The sequence below is a fragment of the Montipora capricornis genome, chromosome 6 (assembly GCF_036669925.1).
Source record: "Montipora capricornis isolate CH-2021 chromosome 6, ASM3666992v2, whole genome shotgun sequence".
Classification (NCBI taxonomy): Eukaryota; Metazoa; Cnidaria; class Anthozoa; order Scleractinia; family Acroporidae; genus Montipora; species Montipora capricornis.
In genome coordinates, this window is record NC_090888.1 from 13696906 (window position 1) to 13716905 (window position 20000).

The 20000-nt window shown below is 39.6% G+C and overlaps 4 protein-coding genes across 7 annotated transcripts in view; 2 read left to right on the plus strand and 2 right to left on the minus strand.

Moving 5' to 3' along the window:
• LOC138054672 (uncharacterized) overlaps positions 1-1765 on the minus strand; it is a 3175-nt gene extending 1410 nt beyond the window's left edge. The window contains exons 1-2 of one of the 4 annotated variants that reach the window (XR_011133332.1): positions 1479-1549; positions 1-26 (exon numbers count right to left, since the gene is read on the minus strand). The exon at positions 1-26 is cut by the window's left edge and continues 273 nt beyond it. Coding sequence is in view for 1 of the 4 variants with exons in the window: in XM_068901161.1 (XP_068757262.1) it covers positions 1-26; positions 1630-1666 (63 nt within the window). In the remaining 3 variants the exon portion in view is untranslated. Of the gene's footprint in view, positions 27-104; positions 832-923; positions 1452-1478; positions 1550-1629 lie in introns of those variants that run through there. The other 3 variants (XR_011133331.1, XR_011133330.1, XM_068901161.1) reach the window with 3 other exon arrangements.
• LOC138050897 (fibrillin-2-like) overlaps positions 1-8335 on the plus strand; it is a 24342-nt gene extending 16007 nt beyond the window's left edge. The window contains exons 9-10 of the mRNA XM_068897152.1: positions 6453-6578; positions 8164-8335. Coding sequence (XP_068753253.1) covers positions 6453-6578; positions 8164-8267 — 230 coding nt within the window. The 3' untranslated portion in view covers positions 8268-8335. The remainder of the gene's footprint in view (positions 1-6452; positions 6579-8163) is intronic.
• Positions 8336-9243: 908 nt separating this feature from the next.
• On the plus strand, positions 9244-11843 carry LOC138051600 (RING finger protein 207-like). Its single transcript, XM_068897841.1, has one exon. The coding sequence runs from the start codon at positions 9287-9289 to the stop codon at positions 10433-10435; it is 1149 nt and encodes a 382-aa protein (XP_068753942.1). The 5' UTR covers positions 9244-9286; the 3' UTR covers positions 10436-11843.
• On the minus strand, positions 10252-19112 carry LOC138051601 (uncharacterized). The gene is made up of 6 exons (XM_068897842.1): positions 19049-19112; positions 18667-18751; positions 16817-17152; positions 15262-15609; positions 14581-14636; positions 10252-13375 (listed from the first exon to the last, which is right to left on the minus strand). Exons 2-6 carry the CDS (start codon positions 18713-18715, stop codon positions 13145-13147), a joined length of 1020 nt encoding a protein of 339 aa, XP_068753943.1. The 5' UTR covers positions 18716-18751; positions 19049-19112; the 3' UTR covers positions 10252-13144.
• Positions 19113-20000: the final 888 nt, after the last annotated feature.

Genomic DNA, 20000 nt, shown 5'->3' on the forward strand with positions numbered 1-20000 from the left:
AAAGAAAAATGCTGCGTTTGGAATGCCTGAAAAACAGGGGAATTTTCTTAGTTAGCATTCAGTTAAAAGTTGAAATAACATTCCATGCATTGAAGTAAACGTACTTGAAATTGCTGTATCGCAAGAATCGCGCGTCTTGCAAATTGAAGCCCAAGACCGACGGAGAGAGTTGTACCTCACGTTGCACACGCATTTCGCACTCACAATACTGCATCGTCACGTGAAATTTGTCGCGGATGCACCTTACTCGGCGGCATCCAAATACCCCAGGGAAATGCGCGGTGACCGAAAACAAAAACAAAACAGACACTCACATTAACCGGAGAATCGAACAAACAAACCAAAAAAAAAAGAACGCGAAAAAGAACAAAATAGGCCTTACTTCAAGTGGCCATCATTCGACGCTTATTAAAACGGCGTGCATCTAATTAGAGGCATTTCTGGACATATCTGCATCATTTTGGGCGAAAGAGAAAAACGATACAATACAATAATGTAAACACAATTTCGGAACAGCCAAATAATCCGTCGTTTCCGGGCTCTCTCAAGAAGTTATCGATGGAGCACCTTCCAGTGACAGAGCTAGACGAGAATCGAAGACGAATAAACTGGTCATCGATTTAGGGTTTAATGCATGTAGTAAACTTGCAGTTAAAGGAGAGGTTCTGTAGTATGATATTGAGATCCGGTTATTTTCCGTTCCCTTTCAAAGACCTTTTGACCAGACTATTTATCATCAATATGCATGTGAAATGTGAGACGAGAGTGCTGGCCGCAAAGTTTCTGGAAGGGGCCGAAATTGCCGAGACTCGAGGATTTTCCGGAGACGCGGTCGAAATCACAACATATAACCCTAGCAAACAAAGCAAAAACAAAACGAAACAAAAACAAAAATGCAAGTAGACCTGTGTGAAGCCACTTACAGTTGAGGAGAGATGTTATGTGATGTAATATTCATAGCATCTCCGGGAAATCCGGCTATTCCGGCTGATTTCAAATAACATTCAAATGGCATGTCAGGCGAAAGAGCTGTACGAAGAGCCATAAGATCCGGCTAACCCGAACCCGAACCGAATACCTCTCGGTCGGCTCCCTCAGCTCACTTTGCATTGAAATATTCATGAAGTACGACCTGGCCGAGGAGTTTTCCGACCGAAATGGCCGGGACTCGAGAACTTTCCGAAAACAAAATCGATATCATCACATCATATAAACTCTGTAAAACAAAACAAAACTGCAAGTAGATTATGAATGATCTACTTACAGCCGAAGAGAGAAGTTATGTGATGCAATATTCATAGCATATCCGGGAAATCCATAATATTCGCCTTTTCCGACCCCTTCTGCGATATTAACCAAGTGTCACGTACCGAAATGGCCGGGAATCGAGAATTTTCCGAAGACAAAATCGATATCACATCATATAACCTCTGCAAAACAAGGCAAAACTGCAAGTAGATTGTGAATGATCTACTTACAGCCGAAGAGAGAAGTTATGTGATGCAATAATCATAGTATCTCCGGGAAATCCATGATATCCGCCTTTTCCGACCCATCTGAGATAATAATCAAGTGTCACGTGGGACGATAGAGCGAGACGAATAGCCGTAAGATCCGGCCAATCCTTACCTTCCCGAAAACCTTTCGGCCAGCTCCCTTGGCTCATCTTGCATTGAAATATTCATGAGGTACGACCTGGCCGAAGAGTTTCCCGACCGGGACCGAAATGGCCGGGACTCGAGAACTTTCCGAAAACAAAATCGATATCATCACATCATATAAGCTCTGTAAAACAAAACAAAACTGCAAGTAGATTGTGAATGATCTACTTACAGCCGAAGAGAGAAGTTATGTGATGCAATATTCATAGCATATCCGGGAAATCCGTAATATCCGCCTTTTCCGACCCCTTCTGCGATAATAATCAAGTGTCACGTACCGAAATGGCCGGGAATCGAGAATTTTCCGAAGACAAAATCGATATCACATCATATAATCTCTACAAAACAAGACAAAACTGCAAGTAGATTGTGAATGATCTACTTAAAGCCGAAGAGAGAAGTTATGTGATGCAATATTCATAGTATGTCCGGGAAATCCGTGATATCAGACCGATTTCACGAGGATATGAATATTTAAACATTCTGCTTATCTTTACTGCTGTAAGTACTATCACTATTGTTATAATACATACTATATATTATACTTACAGTTGTAAGGAGAAGTAAAAAGAATTAAATATTCATATCCCCGTCAAATCCGTGAAATCCGTCTTTTTCCTTCTCAAATAAGTATGCACTTTGCATGATGTATTACATCCCGAAAATCAGTGACACTGCAAGTGTCCGCCCTTGAATTAATCCTAAACTGGAAGACGGGAAAGACGGATTTCACGGGGATATGAATATTTAAACAGTCTACTTCTCTTTACTACTGTAAGTACTATCACTTTTCTTATTATAATACATACTATATATTATACTTACAGTTGTAAGGAGAAGTAAAAAGAATTAAATATTCATATCCCCGTCAAATCCGTGAAATCCGTCTTTTTCCTTCTCAAATAAGTATGCACTTTGCATGATGTATTACATCCCGAAAATCAGTGACACTGCAAGTGTCCGCCCTTGAATTAATCCTAAACTGGAAGACGGGAAAGACGGATTTCACGGGGATATGAATATTTAAACAGTCTACTTCTCTTTACTACTGTAAGTACTATCACTTTTCTTATTATAATACATACTATATATTATACTTACAGTTGTAAGGAGAAGTAAAAAGAATTAAATATTCATATCCCCGTCAAATCCGTGAAATCCGTCTTTTCCTTCTCAAATAAGTATGCACTTTGCATGATGTATTACATCCCGAAAATCAGTGACACTGCAAGTGTCCCCCCTTGAATTAATCCTAAACTGGAAGACGGGAAAGACGGATTTCACGGGGATATGAATATTTAAACAGTCTACTTCTCTTTACTACTGTAAGTATTATCAATATCTTTACAAAACATATTATTATTATTATTATTATTATTATTATTATTATTATTATTATCAGTTATGTTCTGTTTAAACTTTCCTTTGAATAGTCCAGTACTTTTCCGTTTGATGGTTATTGTTATTCTTGTTACCATTCTCCGGATATTGACCAGATATTGATGGTTTCCGACTTTTCCGACAAAAAGGTTTTCGGAAGGGTTCGGATTGGCCGGATGTTACGGCTATTCGTCTCGCTCTGTGGTCCCACGTGACACTTGATTATTATCTCAGCTGGGTCGGAAAAGGCCGATATCACGGATTTCCCGGAGATGCTATGAATATTGCATGACATAATTTCTCTCTTCGGCTGTAAGTAGATCATTCACAATCTACTTGCAGTTTTGTCTTGTTTTGCAGAGGTTGTATGATGTGATATCTATTTTGTCTTCGGAAAATTCTCGATTCCCGGCCATTTCGGTACGTGACACTTGATTATTATCTCAGAAGGGGTCGGAAAAGTCAGATTTCACGGATTTCCCGGAGATGCCATGAATATCTTATCATATAACTTGTCAATTTAACTGTAAGTTGTTTTACATCGTTAGATATTCGTTGCATCTTCGGGAAATCCGATAAATCCGACTTTCTCGACAGAAAGGTCTTCGGGAGGGTTCGGATTGGCCGGATGTTACGGCTATTCGTATCGCTCTGTCGTCCCACGTGACACTTGATTATTATCTCAGCTTGGTCGGAAAAAGCGGATATCACGGATTTCGCGGAGATGCTATGAATATTGCATCACATAACTTCTCTCTTCGGCTATAAATAGATCATTCACAATCTACTTGCAGTTTAGTTTTGTCTTACAGAGCTTATATGATATGATGATATCGATTTTGTTTTCGGAAAGTTCTCGAGTCCCGGCCATTTCGGTCCCGGTCGGAAAACTCTTCGGCCAGGTCGTACCTCATGAATATTTCAATGCAAGATGAGTTGAGCGAGCTGGCCGAAAAGTTCTCGGGAGGGTTCGGATTGGCCGGATCTTACGGATATCCCGGGGACTTTACGATGAATCGCTTCTCTCTTTAACTGCAAGTAAATGGCGAATAAAAATAAGTTGTCTATTTGTCTCTTGTAGCGCCTGCGTTCAAATTCGGTGGCGATCCCAGACAGGGTTGACCACTGTCTCACGAGATTCTCCTTCAACGTGTACCGGGCGAACAAAATGGGAAATGGCGGATTTAACGATTCTTCAAAACACTCAATTGGTCCGTTCAACGCGGACCGAAGTGAAAAGGGAACCAAGAAATAAGGGAAACGATCTATCTATCTATCTATCTATCTATCTATCTATCTGTCTATCTATCTATCTATCTATCTATCTATCTATCTATCTATATCAACGTTATCAAAAAGGTGGTCACCAGATAAACCATAGCAACCTCACTGACTGGAGGAGCATGGGATGAACTTGCCTCAGAGCAAGTGAGGATGATGGGAGAGAGCACATCCCGCCATGCCCCATTTATTTTTGTTTCGTGCCCATGGTCGCGCAGCCAGTGATAACCAATCAGATGTCTTCCTTAAACTAACCACGCATACTATGGGCTAAATTAAGATTTTAAAAAAAATTCATTGGAACAGGCCCATGCCTGGTAGATGTGCTATGTCCCATCGTCCTCTCTTGCTCGAGGCTGTTAGCTGCATGTCATGTGTTTTCATCCATAAATCAACATGAAAGTTGTGAATTGGTTCGACTTGCCCTATCTTTTCACAGGATTGACCATAATCTCTCTTTTACTCTAACAAAATTGTTCCTCCTCCTTGAATGGCGCGAAATGAACGCGGACACGTGGTACCTTCTTTTGGATATGTGCCAGTGGGCACCATAGTTCGGAATCCATTTCAAGATTCCTATAATTTCGTAAATTCCAAATTGCATTTTTTTGCTGAACAAGAAGATATTTCAGATCTTAAAACCGCGCTTTGAAAATCTATCTGTTTTCTTACCACTATAGTGGAAACGTAGTGCACATTCCAAAGCAGTCTTTGTTGATTGACTATGACTATAGACACAAAATCACCTGATCAATCTGTAGCACAACAACTGACAACAACGACTGCACACGAACTTATTGCACATCACTTATAGCCGAGGTGAAATCTCTGATGAATCTCCGATGACGTAATGGTCTTAATTAATCTGGAAATGTCATCAGAATATCTATGGGTATGACCGATACGATAATAACACTTTTAACAACTTACAGCTTTCTTTCCTAAAAGTCGCGATTAAATTTAATTGTTTTTTTACAAGAGTAAAGGCCTAGCACAGTAGTCACACGCGTCACTTAATTTAAAAATTACGTTGTCCACGGCTATCTTTAGTACGGTGGTTATTTCTCTTATTTCCCTACCTAAGTTGAAACGTCGACACATTCCATAGATGACATAATGACCTTTTATGTATTCAATACTCGCTTAGAATCAACCGCTTAAATGACACAAAAAGGCAATATATCCTGTACTAAATAAAAAAAGGAATATTCATAAAATTTTAAGTACATTAACGTTTTAACAGCTTTTGGCGAATACCTGTAAACATAATAAGTTGCGTGATTCGAAGTGCCACTGATTATATGACCGAATAGAAATTTGGGGCTGCTTACCAACAAAACTAAATTTTATCTGTTTTCTTACCACTATGGTCGCAACGTAGTACACATTCCAAAGCAGTCCTTGTTGATTCACTGATGGCTATAGAACCAAAATCACTTGACCAATCTGTAGCACAACAAACTGACAACAACGGCTGCACACAAAGGTATTGCACCATTACTTATAGCCGTTGCCAAATCTCCGATTGCACCATCAGTCAGAACCGTTGTGAAATCTTCGATGACGTAATAGTCTTAGCTTTCTTTGTTTAAAGTCACGATTACATGTTTCAATAAGACACAAAAAATAAATAAACTGATTGCAGAGCAAGAACCGCGCTCGGCCCATGGCCGCGCGGTTAAAAAATAAAATAAACCGATTGCAGAGAAGAACCGCGCTCGGCCCATGGCCGCGCGGTTAATAAATAATAAACCGATTGCAGAGCAAGAACCGCGCTCGGCCCATGACCGCGCGGTTAATAAAGCATGGCTAGGTGAGGTAACAACATAATCAAACCTTTATTAGGAACTATATCGAGCTTGCCTGTGTTCTTGTTCACAAAGCGGCATTGTTCTTGTCGAGTGTAATTATCTCTCGAGTGACTTGCCATTTTGACGGAAACGTTTTCGCATATACAACATCAACGATGTTCTGAATAAGAAAAGCTCAACAGCCCTTTTCTCCACGCGCCAGGTTCAGAAAATCTCCCTAAAAGTCCAATCCCTCCCCCTCCCCCATCCTGCATCCCACGACAAGCGCATCAATGGAAATTGAAGTTTTAAATGATCATTTTAGACTGATTTATTGCAGATGTCGATGAATGTGACGCAGAAGAGTATCCCTGTGCTCCACAAGCGACCTGCGTTAATAACGATGGAGACTTTGAGTGTGTATGCCCCGAAGGATATGAAGGACATGGAAAAGACTATTGCAGCGGTAAGTACAAAGGTTGTTGCTAATTATTCTCATTCAAAATGCATCTCACCACTGAATCTTTGTTTGGTCATAGTAACCAACTAGGAAAAAAGCAAGGAAACACTTCATGACCCACGGATTATCAGAATTGATCTACATCTAATTAATTATGTAAATTTCTGGACATGTCTCTGGACATATTTTGCCACCAGATTTTCAATGTTCCCCAAATAAAGGGCAATTCTCACGAAAATTTCTTGCTTTTCTATTGTATTTTTAGTGTGCCTTCCTTGCTAAGACAAGGTTTTAAAAAAAATAAGGTCTTAAGTTAAAAAATCATTTTTTTATGAATTTAAAAAACGCGCCATTTTGGGATCATTTGGGTTGATACGTCACAGGTGTGGAACATGTTTGCATGTGAAAATTTAGTTCGCGAAAAAGTGTGTTCAAAGAGTCCAGGGTACAGTGCATATGCTACTTTTCCTATTAAACCTCTTATGTTGGAAAATAGGAGGTAAAACTGTTGTAATAGCAATATGATTTTCACAGGTTTGATGCTTGGCCAGGCAAGGCGGAGCAGGGGGGAGGGGGGGAGGGGTTTGTGGGGGCCCTAGCAACCCCAATTTCAAGCAAAAAAGCAAAATAAACAAAACGATTTTTACGGTTGATCCACGTTTATTATTTTGATATCTTGCCGAGAATGCGGATAGTAGCATCTCCGAGCATCAAGATTTCAACATTTTCTGGCGGAGACCTCTCCAAGAACCCCCTACGAGTTAGCGTCTCCGGCGCTTTCTTGTTAGTCCCCCACCCCCCTCCCCAATACAAAATACGTTCCGCCGTCCCTGTTGGTGTTGCGTCGTTAATGGATGTCCACATCAATTTGTTGACGGGTTTTATTTTATACAAAAAAAATCCTTATCTGAAATTTCAGTTTTCAATTTGAATTTAAATCATTGCAATTACCGTGAGTGCAAGTCGTTCCAAGATTCTTTCCTATTCTTTAAGATGATATCATGTTAAAATGATAGAAGATGTGCAAAATTATGAAACGTTTGAAACGCGAAAAGTGTTTACGTCCGGTTGACTCGACCTTCCACAGATCGGAATTTCAGGTTTTATCTCCCATGAACTGGTGGAGGCTGGAAACACAACGGATGAATTTCCGAATAGGGTTGTACTAAATCACCGATGGAAGCGCCTCCTATAGGTCCTTCGAAATCGGAAGAATCGCTAGCAGAGTCTGAGCACCCGGTATTAGAACTGTAGTTCGACACCTGTGATGTATAGCATCAGGTCACACAAATCGAAGCGTTTGTGACAAGATTCTGAACAAGCGGTGATGTACATAGTCTCCTTCGAACGCTGCGAAGGAGGCTATGATGTGCAAGGTCTAAGGCTAAAATCTACGGGTAAAAATCTTCTTGGCACCAATTTTTTACTTAAAAATTATTGGCGACAGGTCTGTAATTATTTCCTAAAAAATTGTCTTTTAGCCGAGATTTATCCTAAGCTACAGGCCTTGGCTTTGAAATCTCCATAATCACAGGGCGGCATCTTTTAGGGACCTTTCGTCATTTAATTCACGTAATCCTTGTTGTTGCAGTTAATAGTTCACCCACTGTGAAGCCTGAAATAATCTGGATGTTGTCGATTGCCATTATTACCAAACATTTCACACAACCTCGCTTTTTTTCTATGACAATCTGAAGCATTCATGCACTTGCAATTAAAAGGAAGTCACCCAACTGTATCATCGAGGCATTTTGCCAGGCAACGATTGTGTGAAAACCGAGGGTGAAATAAAAAAAAAAAAAAACTAAAGAGATGGCAACCCTATGCGTGCTTATTGTTTATTTTAACCCTTACTTAATGTAGAAGAAGCACTGTTGCTTCTGCAAAATTTAATACCTCCCGCAATGTGGAATAGGTAACGAGAGAGGGGGCATTTAAATCCATTGTATCCCCGCTCATAAGGTACGCCAGGCTAAATGATCTTTCCTTTCATTTAAATTCAGCAAAGCTCACTAGAAACGTCTGTAAAGGTTTCCGGCTAGAAGCCTCAAACTCGGAAAGGCTACATCCAAAATAAAAATAAAGAGCTTGTAACCTTTCGTTTGGTCTTCTTTTGCCTCAGTTGGATTTGTTGGACGAGTGGAAACTCATGCGAAAACACTGTTCCTTTCCTAGTTTCCATGTCGATTAGCAAACTGATTCATTTGAGGTGCCTGTCATTGTCAGCGAGTGCTTTATCACTTGCCTTACTTTATTTATATATTTTTATACTTATTTTACTTTTTTCCCCTTATTTTATACTGACCGGATCCTAACTTATGACGAGACTTTTGTGTCTATCAAACTCTCTTGAGTAGCTGTTAAAAAAATAATAATAATAATAAAAATAAAATAAATTCGGAGAAGTTCATGATTTTAAGTCGCCAATCTACATCTAAGCAAATATGCAATCGAATCTTTGCAATCAGTATGGTTCAGTTGTTTGACCTACTGTAGCTCTTTGTTGCCGCTTTGAAAGCTCTTGCTGAAACAACACGTCACGGGCACATTTCTGAGAATCACAAAAGCAAATCAAAACAATTGCAACCAACGGGCTCTTAAAATAGGGCACTATTATTGGTCAAAACATCACCTGATTCTTGGAAAAGCTAAACATAGAAAATCACGAGACTCTTAAATTAATTACTCCCCGCAAATATCATGACCAGTTCAGCATGGATGTTCAAAAATTACTTCACAATCTCCGTGAAGAAGTCTCGTGTCCGTTGTGCCAGGAGATTTTTAATGATCCAAGACATCTTCCATGTTTACACAGTTTCTGCTTGCAATGTTTAAAAGACTGGCACCGAGACAATAATGGACATGAAGCGCTGAGATGCCCGAAGTGTCAAAGACGAAGCAGATTTCCTGCTAGTGGCGATCTAAAGGATCTTCCAACCAATTCCTATCTCGAAAGGTTCATCGATGCCCTGACTAACCAAACTCAAGTAACGTGCGGAAACTGTGACAAGAAATGCCCGGAATCGTTTTACTGCTTCCAGTGTTGCATATTGTTTTGTGAAAAATGCCTCAAATGCCACAGCATGTTGAGAATGTATGACGACCACCGCGTTGTGTCCACGAAAGAGTTTCAAAACAAAGACCGCGAAGATGTTTTGAAGCAATCTAGGTCCATGCAAAAAGAAGTTGGGACAGAGAAAGATGAGATGCAATTCGTTAATGAGAAAGTTGGAGAGTCCCCAGGTCGTCAAACCTGTGTCACTTTGCCTCACGCAGCTAAAGAGCAAGAAGTGTCATCAATCGAAGAAGAAGCCCTAGAGGTAAGAAGTCAGTTGCAAATGGCAAAAGAAACCTTACAAGCAAAGATGAATTTGGTCGCTCAAATTGAAGAAGAGTGTGCTCAAGTTGTCCAAGACGGCGCAAAAATGGAACGAGATGTCGATAAGTTTACAGACAAGTTAATGAAAACCGTTGAAGCGAAGAAACGCAGTCTTATGGCGGCAGTGCAGAATGAAACGAATAGGTCTCTGTCAAGTATAGCAAGCAAGAGGGCCACGATTCAGCAGGAAATTAAAAACATGGAATCAGCTCTCGAAAGCGCTGAAAGATTTTTAACATATGCTAACGACGTTGACGTTGTTCGATTTACGCAACCATTGCAAGCAATGCTAGAAGGACTCGATCAATCCGAACCAATTGATCGTAACCACGGAGGCCTCTTTGATTTAGTTTTCGTTGGAAATAACCGATTCTTGGACAATTTCAACAGCGAGGGGTTGGGCGTTTTGGAGACTCGGCCCCGAACACAAGCAAGGGAATCCGTTGCAGAAAGCAATCAGCTTGAAATAAATGATGGGCACTGATTAAGTGACGCTCAATTCCATTAAGCAGCAATCGGCAAAACGACATAAAAGTGTTTGCCCGGCCATCTGATTGCCAGCTAGACAACATTGTAGATCGAATTTTTAGTACAGATCAACAATTCCCGTGAGTAAGTACTTTAACGATAATTACATAGGGATTAGTCAGTTGAAGAAAATTTCACGGTAGCAAAGATATCGTTCCGTCACCTGTTGTCATTCATGTGCCAACCAGAGACTCATTGGCTGTCGAAACAAAAGGTCTTTTGTTTCTGTGGTTGGCACATTTGAATAACAAAAGCAATGTTTGTAAACAGATATCTTCCCAGTTCAACGTTATCATGTTTTACAACTTGAGTCATAGAAGGATATCGTGTTTATGTGAGAATCTTTACGTGACTAGACGTGTATCCTTAGTTGAGGTAAATTGCGAGCATTCTCGCTTTTGCTCTAAAATCCGCCTTGAGAGCGTGATATCAGAGGGCGAATCTCTGCGGATTTAGAGCAAAAGAGAGACTGCTCGCAGTCTATAGTTGAGGGAGTAATCCTCCAAAGTCTAACCGCTTCTTGTTTTATTTCTATTGTTTCTTTTTTCCCCCATCATTTCGAGAATTCGGATAAAATGATTCTTAGAATCTACTGAAAAAGACGGGGGATGTTAGCAAGCATAGTGATGATTAATTCGCAGGAAAGTCCATTCAAAGTTGCTTTTACTGTTTAACAGAAGTTAAGACAAGGGCAAACAGTTTGGTAAGAATTAGGGATAATTAGACTTTCCTTTTGGATTAGCCTTCATCAGAAACAAATGTAAATATTTTTGTCAGTGTCAATTATTGTCAACAGGCGAAAGAAGTTATGTAACGTCGGTTTCATGGTTTCTGAGAAAGCCTTGCTGATTCCCGTCACACAACTTCACCATCAGTCATGATCAGTGGTCATTATGTCTGTCAATAGCTCAATATGAAAGGGCGGCCGGTTGAAGTTTCAATCTTATGGGATATTTCGTTATGTTTTAATAAATAAATACGGCCTCAAAAGTGAAAATGATTTAGTGCCTCAGTTTTGAAGATCTTTTCCTTCAATTTTCCTGTAAAGACTCTGTACTATTAGTATAAAAGTAAAGAGTGATTATTTTAAATTGTTATGTTATCGAGTATCGAGTTTGGAATACTTGGAAAGTTTGGCCTGCTGGCCTTGGTCTCATGGCTTGTTCATTAATAGCCAAGTTGTTGTGTCTGTGGCTGTTATCAACATGTTCCAATGCCCTAGTAAAGTTTAACATGTTTGGATCACTTATTTTGGTGGCCTTTTTACCACTGAGTGAGAACGTTATTTTGTTCGTATAATCCCAATGTAAATATTAAACCATAATCCACTCATACTAACAAAAATAAATGTATTGTGTACAGAAGTCTGCCTTTACTTTGTAGGGGCTGAGGTTGGGGAGAGGTTTCGGGAGCCCTTGTTCTGTGTCTTTTTTATTGTTATGATCAACATGTAATTCATAGTTATAGATTCAGGGACCCAGGACCCAGCAAAAGACTGCTAAGCAAATAACAAAACTGCAATAAACTTTAATTTTCCAATTGCTTACACTAAGATTGTACAACATTAGTAATGTATAACTGAACCCTCGACCACGACCACGACTAGCTAGAGCCGGTATGCAGTAGATGTTTGCGTTGGGTGATCTTATTTCAAAACATATTTGACTCGAGAGAAGATGCAGAACTTTGATGCCTGCTGCAGACTCTTGCAAACAGAGTTAAACTGCTAAAGAAATTTTATTTACACTTAGGTTTGTAAGGCACTTAAGCTCCAACCGTCGGACTATTCAAGCGTGGATGCACAATATCACAAAACACGAAAGGGCATGTTTAACTTACTAAAGCGGACTGTCCATGCAAATCTGCCAGTTCGCACTAATTTCTATTTTATTGTAGGGAAAATAAATAACAACGACAAGACAATTATTATAGTTATCAAATTTTGCTGAGATGTAGAGTATTGCGGAGGTTTAACTTGCCTTTAACCACTAACGCGAGCCAATGCTCATATCATCTGAGACAATGTAAAATTTGAAAGCTGACGTTGCTCTACCACCGTAGAATTGTTGCTGCGAATTTTAACAGAGCGAAACTGGTAAACGAATTTTATTTAAATTAGTCGGGTTTGTAAGACGCTCAGCTTAAACAGCTACTCAAGCGTGGATTCTCCAATATCACAGGAGAAGGTAGGATTTAACTTAGTAAAGTGGACTGCCTAAATCTGCAATTATTCTAGGCGAATGGTGCAAAGAACAACAATTATCCTTCTGACTTCAAAAAATATATACTCATTTGGTACAATTTTGGGACAATCAACCGTTGTTCCTGAATTTTTATCACACTTGAGGGTATTTTTTACCCCTCTTCCATTTTTTCGAGGGGTGGGGGAAGGGGGAGGAATTACCTATTTACCTTCAAGAAGTCTAACACGTAGGCTCAATCAAACGTCTCCGACAATGCAAGTAATGTATGTTACATCGGACCGGTCAATTACCAGTTTTGTAATCAATTTGGTAAATCTACGTCATGACACACTCATTAGAGCTAGGCCATTAATTAAACTGATTTGATGTCACTATATGTCCTGCAAACGGTAGCTTCTTCCAATTTCAATACATATGCAAGTAATATAATGATTAGACAACAAACATGCAGAGTCGTATTACTATTCATCAGTTTCCACTACGTTCGTTAAATTGCCAGCATCATTGACCAGCTGATTCAGTTCTCTCGTCATCGTGAAGATTCGGGCCACAAGCTGTTTCGTGCGATAAAACGTACTTGTCTTTCTCTTTTTGTCGTCCATTCCATCTTCTTTCTTTGCGAAAGACTTATCTGCAGTTACATTAAAGGAAATCCCAGCACTTTTAGAGGCACGTTTCTTGGTGACCTCTCTCTAAAATTAAATAGAAAAGGTTGTTGCGAGTAAACATAATATGGAACATGACTTTGGAAAGCCTTTAGTTACCGACAGCAGTGGCGGATCAGGGAATATTTTAAGGGGGGTGAATTGAAACTACTACTATTTTCATACTCTGAAAAAAGTCTAAATAGTTCAGGCTGCCATTTTGACTTTTTTTATGTTATGTGTGTGTAATCGCATGGGCCCGAGGGAAATTAAAAAGGACTAATTTCACGCATATTTTCAAAACTTTGAAAACACTAGTGAAATTAATCCTTAATTGCACAAGGGCACATTGCGATTACATGGTCACTACATAAACGGCGAAGTTATCGAGGAAAGCCCGTTCAATGCCGCGAGAAATGACGACGTTCAATTTAACACGTTTTCATTCGGAAGTTTAATTCAATAAATCCATGCTGTCAACAGAAATATAGCTTAATTTAATTAAACTGTATTTTACCTGTGCAAAACAAAAAGACAGTTTAACCAGAGTTAGAATCTGGAGGAAGATTATGCTTGTAACCTCGCTTGTTCGGGATAAACAACTGTTAACCAATCAGGATCAAGTAATCATGCCCTCTTGATTACCAAAAGTGCTCACGTGATTAAGAAAATATGCCCTCCGTCTCAGCCAGTCAGGATTCAGTAATTTTGCCCCGTATGTGATAAGCACTAATAAAATTGTTCACGTCAGGTAAACAGTATCTGTTCTAGCAAAAATATAAATACGATAAAAAGAAGGTAAATGGAAAAAGAAAGGAGCTAAATTAAGGAGTGGCTAGCCACCCTATTCACCCTGTCCAAACCAAGCACCAATTATTTGAAACGAAGCTTCTCTTACAGCGGGGCCATGCTATGGAATAACTTGCCCAAAAACTTAAAAAATGCTGCATCCGTTGAGCATTTTAAGCGAAATATCAAGAAGGCAGCTGATATATCGGATTCCCACACGGCGATCATGTAAAGCAGTTGTAATTAGTTTTAGTTTTTAACTTAAGCTTAACTGATGATTTTCCGTGTTTAAATAAAGATTTACATACATACATACATACATCACCCCTCCCCCCCTCCCCGGATCCGCCATTGGACAGGAAGTGGTCAGGGGAGGTTAGAGCTGTCGCGAGAGCTCTCCTTGTCTGATATCCCTTCTACGTAATTTTAAAATAATGGTCATACAATTAAAATACAAAGCTCACCAACACTTTTGCTTCGGTTTGAGTAAAAATGGGCAGCAACGGAGTAGTCTTTGGCCCTGAAGGTAAGAATGGGTGGTAAGTGTCAATTGATGATAATGATGATGATGACGATGATGATGATGATGATGATGATCACAATAATAATAATAATAATCATTATAATAATAAGGGATTTAAACAGTGTAGATGAAATGAATCAATAAAAAAATGAACAAAGGAAACAAGACATAAAAAAATATTTAACAAAGCAATCAACATTGCAGACACATTGAAAGAAAAGGAACCTTACACTGGAGCACTAATTGGGAACGTTCTAAATTGAAATTATCAAGTTAAAAACCGGAGTACCCTCAGAAAAACATCTCGGTGCAGAGTAGAGATCCAACAAACTCAACCCACGTATGACGCCGAGTCTGGGAATCGAACCCAGGCCACATTGGTGGGAGGCGAATGCTCTCACCACTGCGCCATTCCTGAACCCGCTGAACGAACAAATGAACGATGCGAAGCGGCCTGCTGGATGGACGATCAAATGGAACTGATCGATAAATTGCATGGTTAAGTTGGGCGATGGATGGATTAACGAATGAACACTACTCAGGTGAGTAGTTAAATGGCTGGGTAAGAGACGGTGTGGGAGTAAAGAGGTCACTTTTCACTTTAACAGTGCATGTCCCTTACCTTTACCGTCCTTCAAACGTATCTTGAGGGTAAATCGACGCGGAAAAGCGCTAGAGTTCTCTAAATCGGCAATGTAGTGCACCTCCGCATGTATCTTTAGGCCATCGTCACTGCGTCGTATAGGTGACAGAAGAATGGAGCCTTCTTTTGCTTGCAATCGATCGGCAAGAGCTGATCTTGGTTTAAGGTTTTCACTGGTCACATAGCAGCCGCGATGCGAATTGCAACCAGCAATGCTATTCTCAGTCAAACCGTCGAAGAGTTTAACATCTCTAACCAGTTCCCAGGGCAAAATGTCAACGAGGTGATTCGTCACATTCTCAACAGCGCCAACATGGCTCCAAATGCCTGAATGCAAAAGAGGCGGCGATAAATTCATATCATATTACCGCAGGAGGTGAATTTTTATCACGAGGCTCATCTTTAATTAAGCCTCTTTTTTCATCAATCCAGAAAATAAAACCAGTAACCTGTGCACATTGTACTCAGTGCCGCATTTACGATAAACTCATTCATGAAGCCTCTGTCCTCAGTTTCCTCGTTATAGGGAAAACTAATTCTAGTGCGGCATGGAAACTGTCTCGGTCTGACCAACATATCCTTGAATGTAGATAAAAGGGGACAAGGAAATTATCCATGACAAAACAATAGTAAGCTATATATTTCTGCGTACCGGGAAAAAGCAATTTCTAATCTTGGATATCCTATTCGCATATGGTGAGCTTCAGCAAATTTTCTTTTTTTTTTCTCTCTCTCTCTCTCTCTCTCTCTCTCGTTTTCCTGCTTTTTCAGCGCCAACTTGAACTACGTCATAGGCGCATCGCAACGTCATATGTGCAAATGACGATCCCCCACCATACCATTGTTTGTTCCTATAAGATTGTTTCTTTCCCTACCCTTCTCCTTTGCTTCCAAAGCGACTATGTAACGGACTTTAATGATCCGAGATTAGTTATAGTTTTTAATACGAAGGGAAAGCGACAACCAATAAAAGAAAGTGTCGCTCGAACAATTGATTGTGATAGAGCAGTTTTCAAATGACTGTCGAAAGTAATTAGGCTATTGCAATTGCTACGCTTAGTGATTGGTTTAAAAATCGCGTGCCAGTTTATTAACCAGTGAAAAGAAAAAAACCTAAATCAATCGCGCGCCTTGCAGGCGACATAGAATTGCAACGAATTTTGGCTTGGTTCGTTACCCTGTTTGCACTTCCTGTGATTGATTTAAGTAATTACTTAGGTATTTGTTTTACGACACTCAATTGAAAACCGCTCTATCCGACATCAGTTGGTCTTCCTTGTGGAACAAATTTCCATTTGTTTCAAACTCAAAATCGGTACTAAGCCACGACTCCGAGAAAAATAGAAAGCCCATTAAAAAAAAAAATAAAAATAATAAGATAAAATAAAAATAAAATAATAATAAATGCCAGGGTACAGGTCTTGGCTATTATTCAAGCAGAATTCATTTTAACCAATTCAATTAAGAAAGAACTTCTAAAATCGCGCGCAAACTCGACCCTGTCACTAAAAACAGTAAAAATTACTTCACTTACACTCCACAGAAAAATCGACAGTGATGAATGACCTAAGGAGAGAAAACGAGTTTTCCGCCCTTACGGTACACATGAATTCCACGGGATGCCTTGCTGATTTCCAAGATGTGCGCTTCAAAGTCAGCGTTCCACCACGCTCGATGCTCAACACTTGTATTCCATGTGGTTTCCTTGACTTCTGTGTCACGTCGCACTGATGTCTTACGCAGAACGCGAGCCGATGCTTGAAGCCTTTTACTTCCCAAATGGTTTCTCGTATTTCGCTGACTCCTACCTGTGCGTCACATTTTATGCTAATGGCCTCGTTAGGGCAGTCCTGACATATAACAGCTGATCCTACGGAAGAAAAACACTATCCTTATCCTTTATTCGAATTACCAGTTTCAGTTCCTCGATGCCTGTGAGCTTGATCTTCCCTAACTTTATCCTTAACCGGCAGACGGACAGGCTCAACTAATAAGAGAACAGTGGTCCTTTTCGACCACAAAATCCCCAGAATTATCGGGTATATTTCGGGTCCCCTAAGTCCCTCCCAAGGCTTCAAAAGAAGCATTTTTCTTGCTCGAAAGCCAGATATTCAGGATAAGCCACTCTTTTCTATTGCAAATGGCATATGGGGCATGGCACATTTTTTTCATTTGACAAAAAGCTCCCAGTTCCGGGACCTTTTGCATTATCCGGATCCCCGTGTATTTGATTTTTAATTAAACAGAACAAAGAACTTTGGTGTTGATGAAGTAGAAGGAATTATGTGCGAAAAAGAAAGAAAAAAAGCAGGGACTTTCACAATTAATTGTCCGTAGCCGGGGTTGTTTGCGAATAAATGTCCGGCATGACGTATCTTGCAAGTTAGTAATACATACATACATACATACATACATACATACATACATACATACATACATACATACATACATACATACATACATACATACATACATACATACATACATACATACATACATACATACATACATACACACATACATACATACACACATACACATATACATACATACATACTTCATTGACCGCTCCCCGTAGGGGCTTTTCAAGGCCAATGAAACACGAGGAAACGACAGAACAGAATAACAACTGTTAAGAATCCCAACTGGCTGGGGGCAAACCAGTTGGCTATTTACAAGTGCGGCTGGGAAGTTGAACCAGGGACTACCAGGATCAAATTCAACGAGCGGTCAGAGCGGGTCTTGAACCCGGGATCTCCGGATCTCAAGGCAAGCGGCCTAACCACTGGGCCAATCAGTGTACTGAGAAAGCTCGGTTTTTCAACCAATTTCGATATTTACTAAGGTGTTTCCGGTTTAACATACTAAGTTAGGCGTATCAAGGAGGGGCTTTTCCCTATATCATCGAAAGTGACAGAATAGTACCATTGTCATATATTCAAAAATAGAACTACTTTCGCTTATTGAAGAAGCATCGAAGAAATCGTGGATAAAGCAAGTTTGCCATTAGAACCGGCATTAATTGATGGCGGTAGGGCTGCAATGGGTTGGCAGGATGATTAGAAACGTATCGCCTAACTAAGAGAAGGGAAATGTGTATTCAGTTAATTCGTTGATCACTTTTCTTAACGAAATAAATAATGAATGTTTACAAACCATTAGCACAAATACCAAAGGGATTTGTAAACATCAATTAAATGTTCACTTAATTTACCAAGTATTAGAAGGCCGGCGTTTTTCCTGATTATCACTGAAATGAGTTTATGTATTTATGTAACTACTTTGAGATCGAATTTGCTAGTTAGTATCCACTTATATATATATTTTTTTTTTCGGGAATACTTTGAAAGAGATGCAAGATTAGTAAGCGTTATTCTTACTTACCACATATCAGGAATATCCACCAAGCCAACTGAAAACCGCTATTAGTCATGATATATAACTTTTCGCGGTGCTAAGTTCAATATGCCTACGACAGAAGGGAGACGTACTCAATAACATAAAGGAACTGAATTAGAATAGCGGAGAATAATCATATACATGTAGCTATGGGTTTAACTGTCATGATAATCCAGTCGTTTTGAAAGTCTATACATGATTTGATCACTCTTTCTTAAACGTTAGTTATGCGGGAGAGAAAAAAGTGGCTGATTTACTCAGTTGAGTAAAGCAAGCAGACTCCCGTGCTATCATAGGATTCAAGCGTTTTTAAGTGTACACAAATGTACGCCTTGTTGTTGTTTCGTTAAAATAAGGCCTTGCTTACCTCTTTTCTGCCAAGGACAAAACGAGCAAAGCCGGCTGTGATTTTCACCTATGCACTCTGGCTGAAACGTGCAATCAGTCAGTGAATTTATTGGTTGAGTGGGGACAATTTCATTACGAAATTCTGACATCATACATGCACTGGGTATTTACCGATATGCAAGTTGGAAAAAGTAAGCATTCTATTTATAATACTTTCAAATCGAAATTTTGTGTGCAATTAATGCAACATTTCCGACATGATTTCGGATTCCAATGGTTTGTGATTACCTTCCTCTTCTATAGTCAGTCACAAAGGGGCTGTTTGAATCGTGGATTTCCGTTTCAAGTGGCCATTATATTTGACGCTAATACTTCCCTGCTTTGGTTGTCATGAGTTAATATACCGTAACATGGTGGCAGTAAAATCGTTGAGTTTCTATAATATGTTATAATTACCATCACTGACGGGATAAGGGTTTTTTTAATTTTAAACACAAAAAACACAAAAGAGAGCGATATTTTTTATTTTTAGCTTGCAGATGTTCGGTTACGAATCAGCTCTGAAACAGCGCTGTAACATTGCAGCGTTGCATTAATGGACTCATTTACTGAATAACCTCAGGACTCCAAACCAGTGCAAGCCCATAAACGTGACTGTAACTACGTCTCCTCGCATAACACATTTAGTCGCGTTTTCATTATTTTTTGACTATTTGTTTTATGCAAGGCCGATCTGATGATGGAACCGTTGAGTTAAAACCAAAGCTTTATTCTTGGTTCTCTTAGTCTACAAGCCGAGCGGTAATATGTACCCCGCCTAAGTACATACAAAAATTAAGTGAATACAAATTAATGCATTAGCACCATAATTGTCACTGAATTTAAGCATGCTCCTGTCAAATTCATAACTGTAAAGGTTACACTTGACGCCGTAACTTTGTATCAGGAAAGACTGGGATGTAGAGTTATTC

Bases quoted from the DNA above. Each gene is read 5' to 3' on its own strand.
- LOC138051600 (XM_068897841.1), top strand. From the start codon at position 9,287: ATGGATGTTCAAAAATTACTTCACAATCTCCGTGAAGAAGTCTCGTGT.
- LOC138051601 (XM_068897842.1), bottom strand. From the start codon at position 18,715: ATGACTAATAGCGGTTTTCAGTTGGCTTGGTGGATATTCCTGATATGT. The intron at 17,153-18,666 runs GTAAGTAAGAAT...TTTCTTCCGTAG, and splicing joins GTGGATATTCCTGATATGTG to GATCAGCTGTTATATGTCAG. The intron at 13,376-14,580 runs GTGAGCTTTGTA...ATTTAATTTTAG, and splicing joins AAACCGAAGCAAAAGTGTTG to AGAGAGGTCACCAAGAAACG.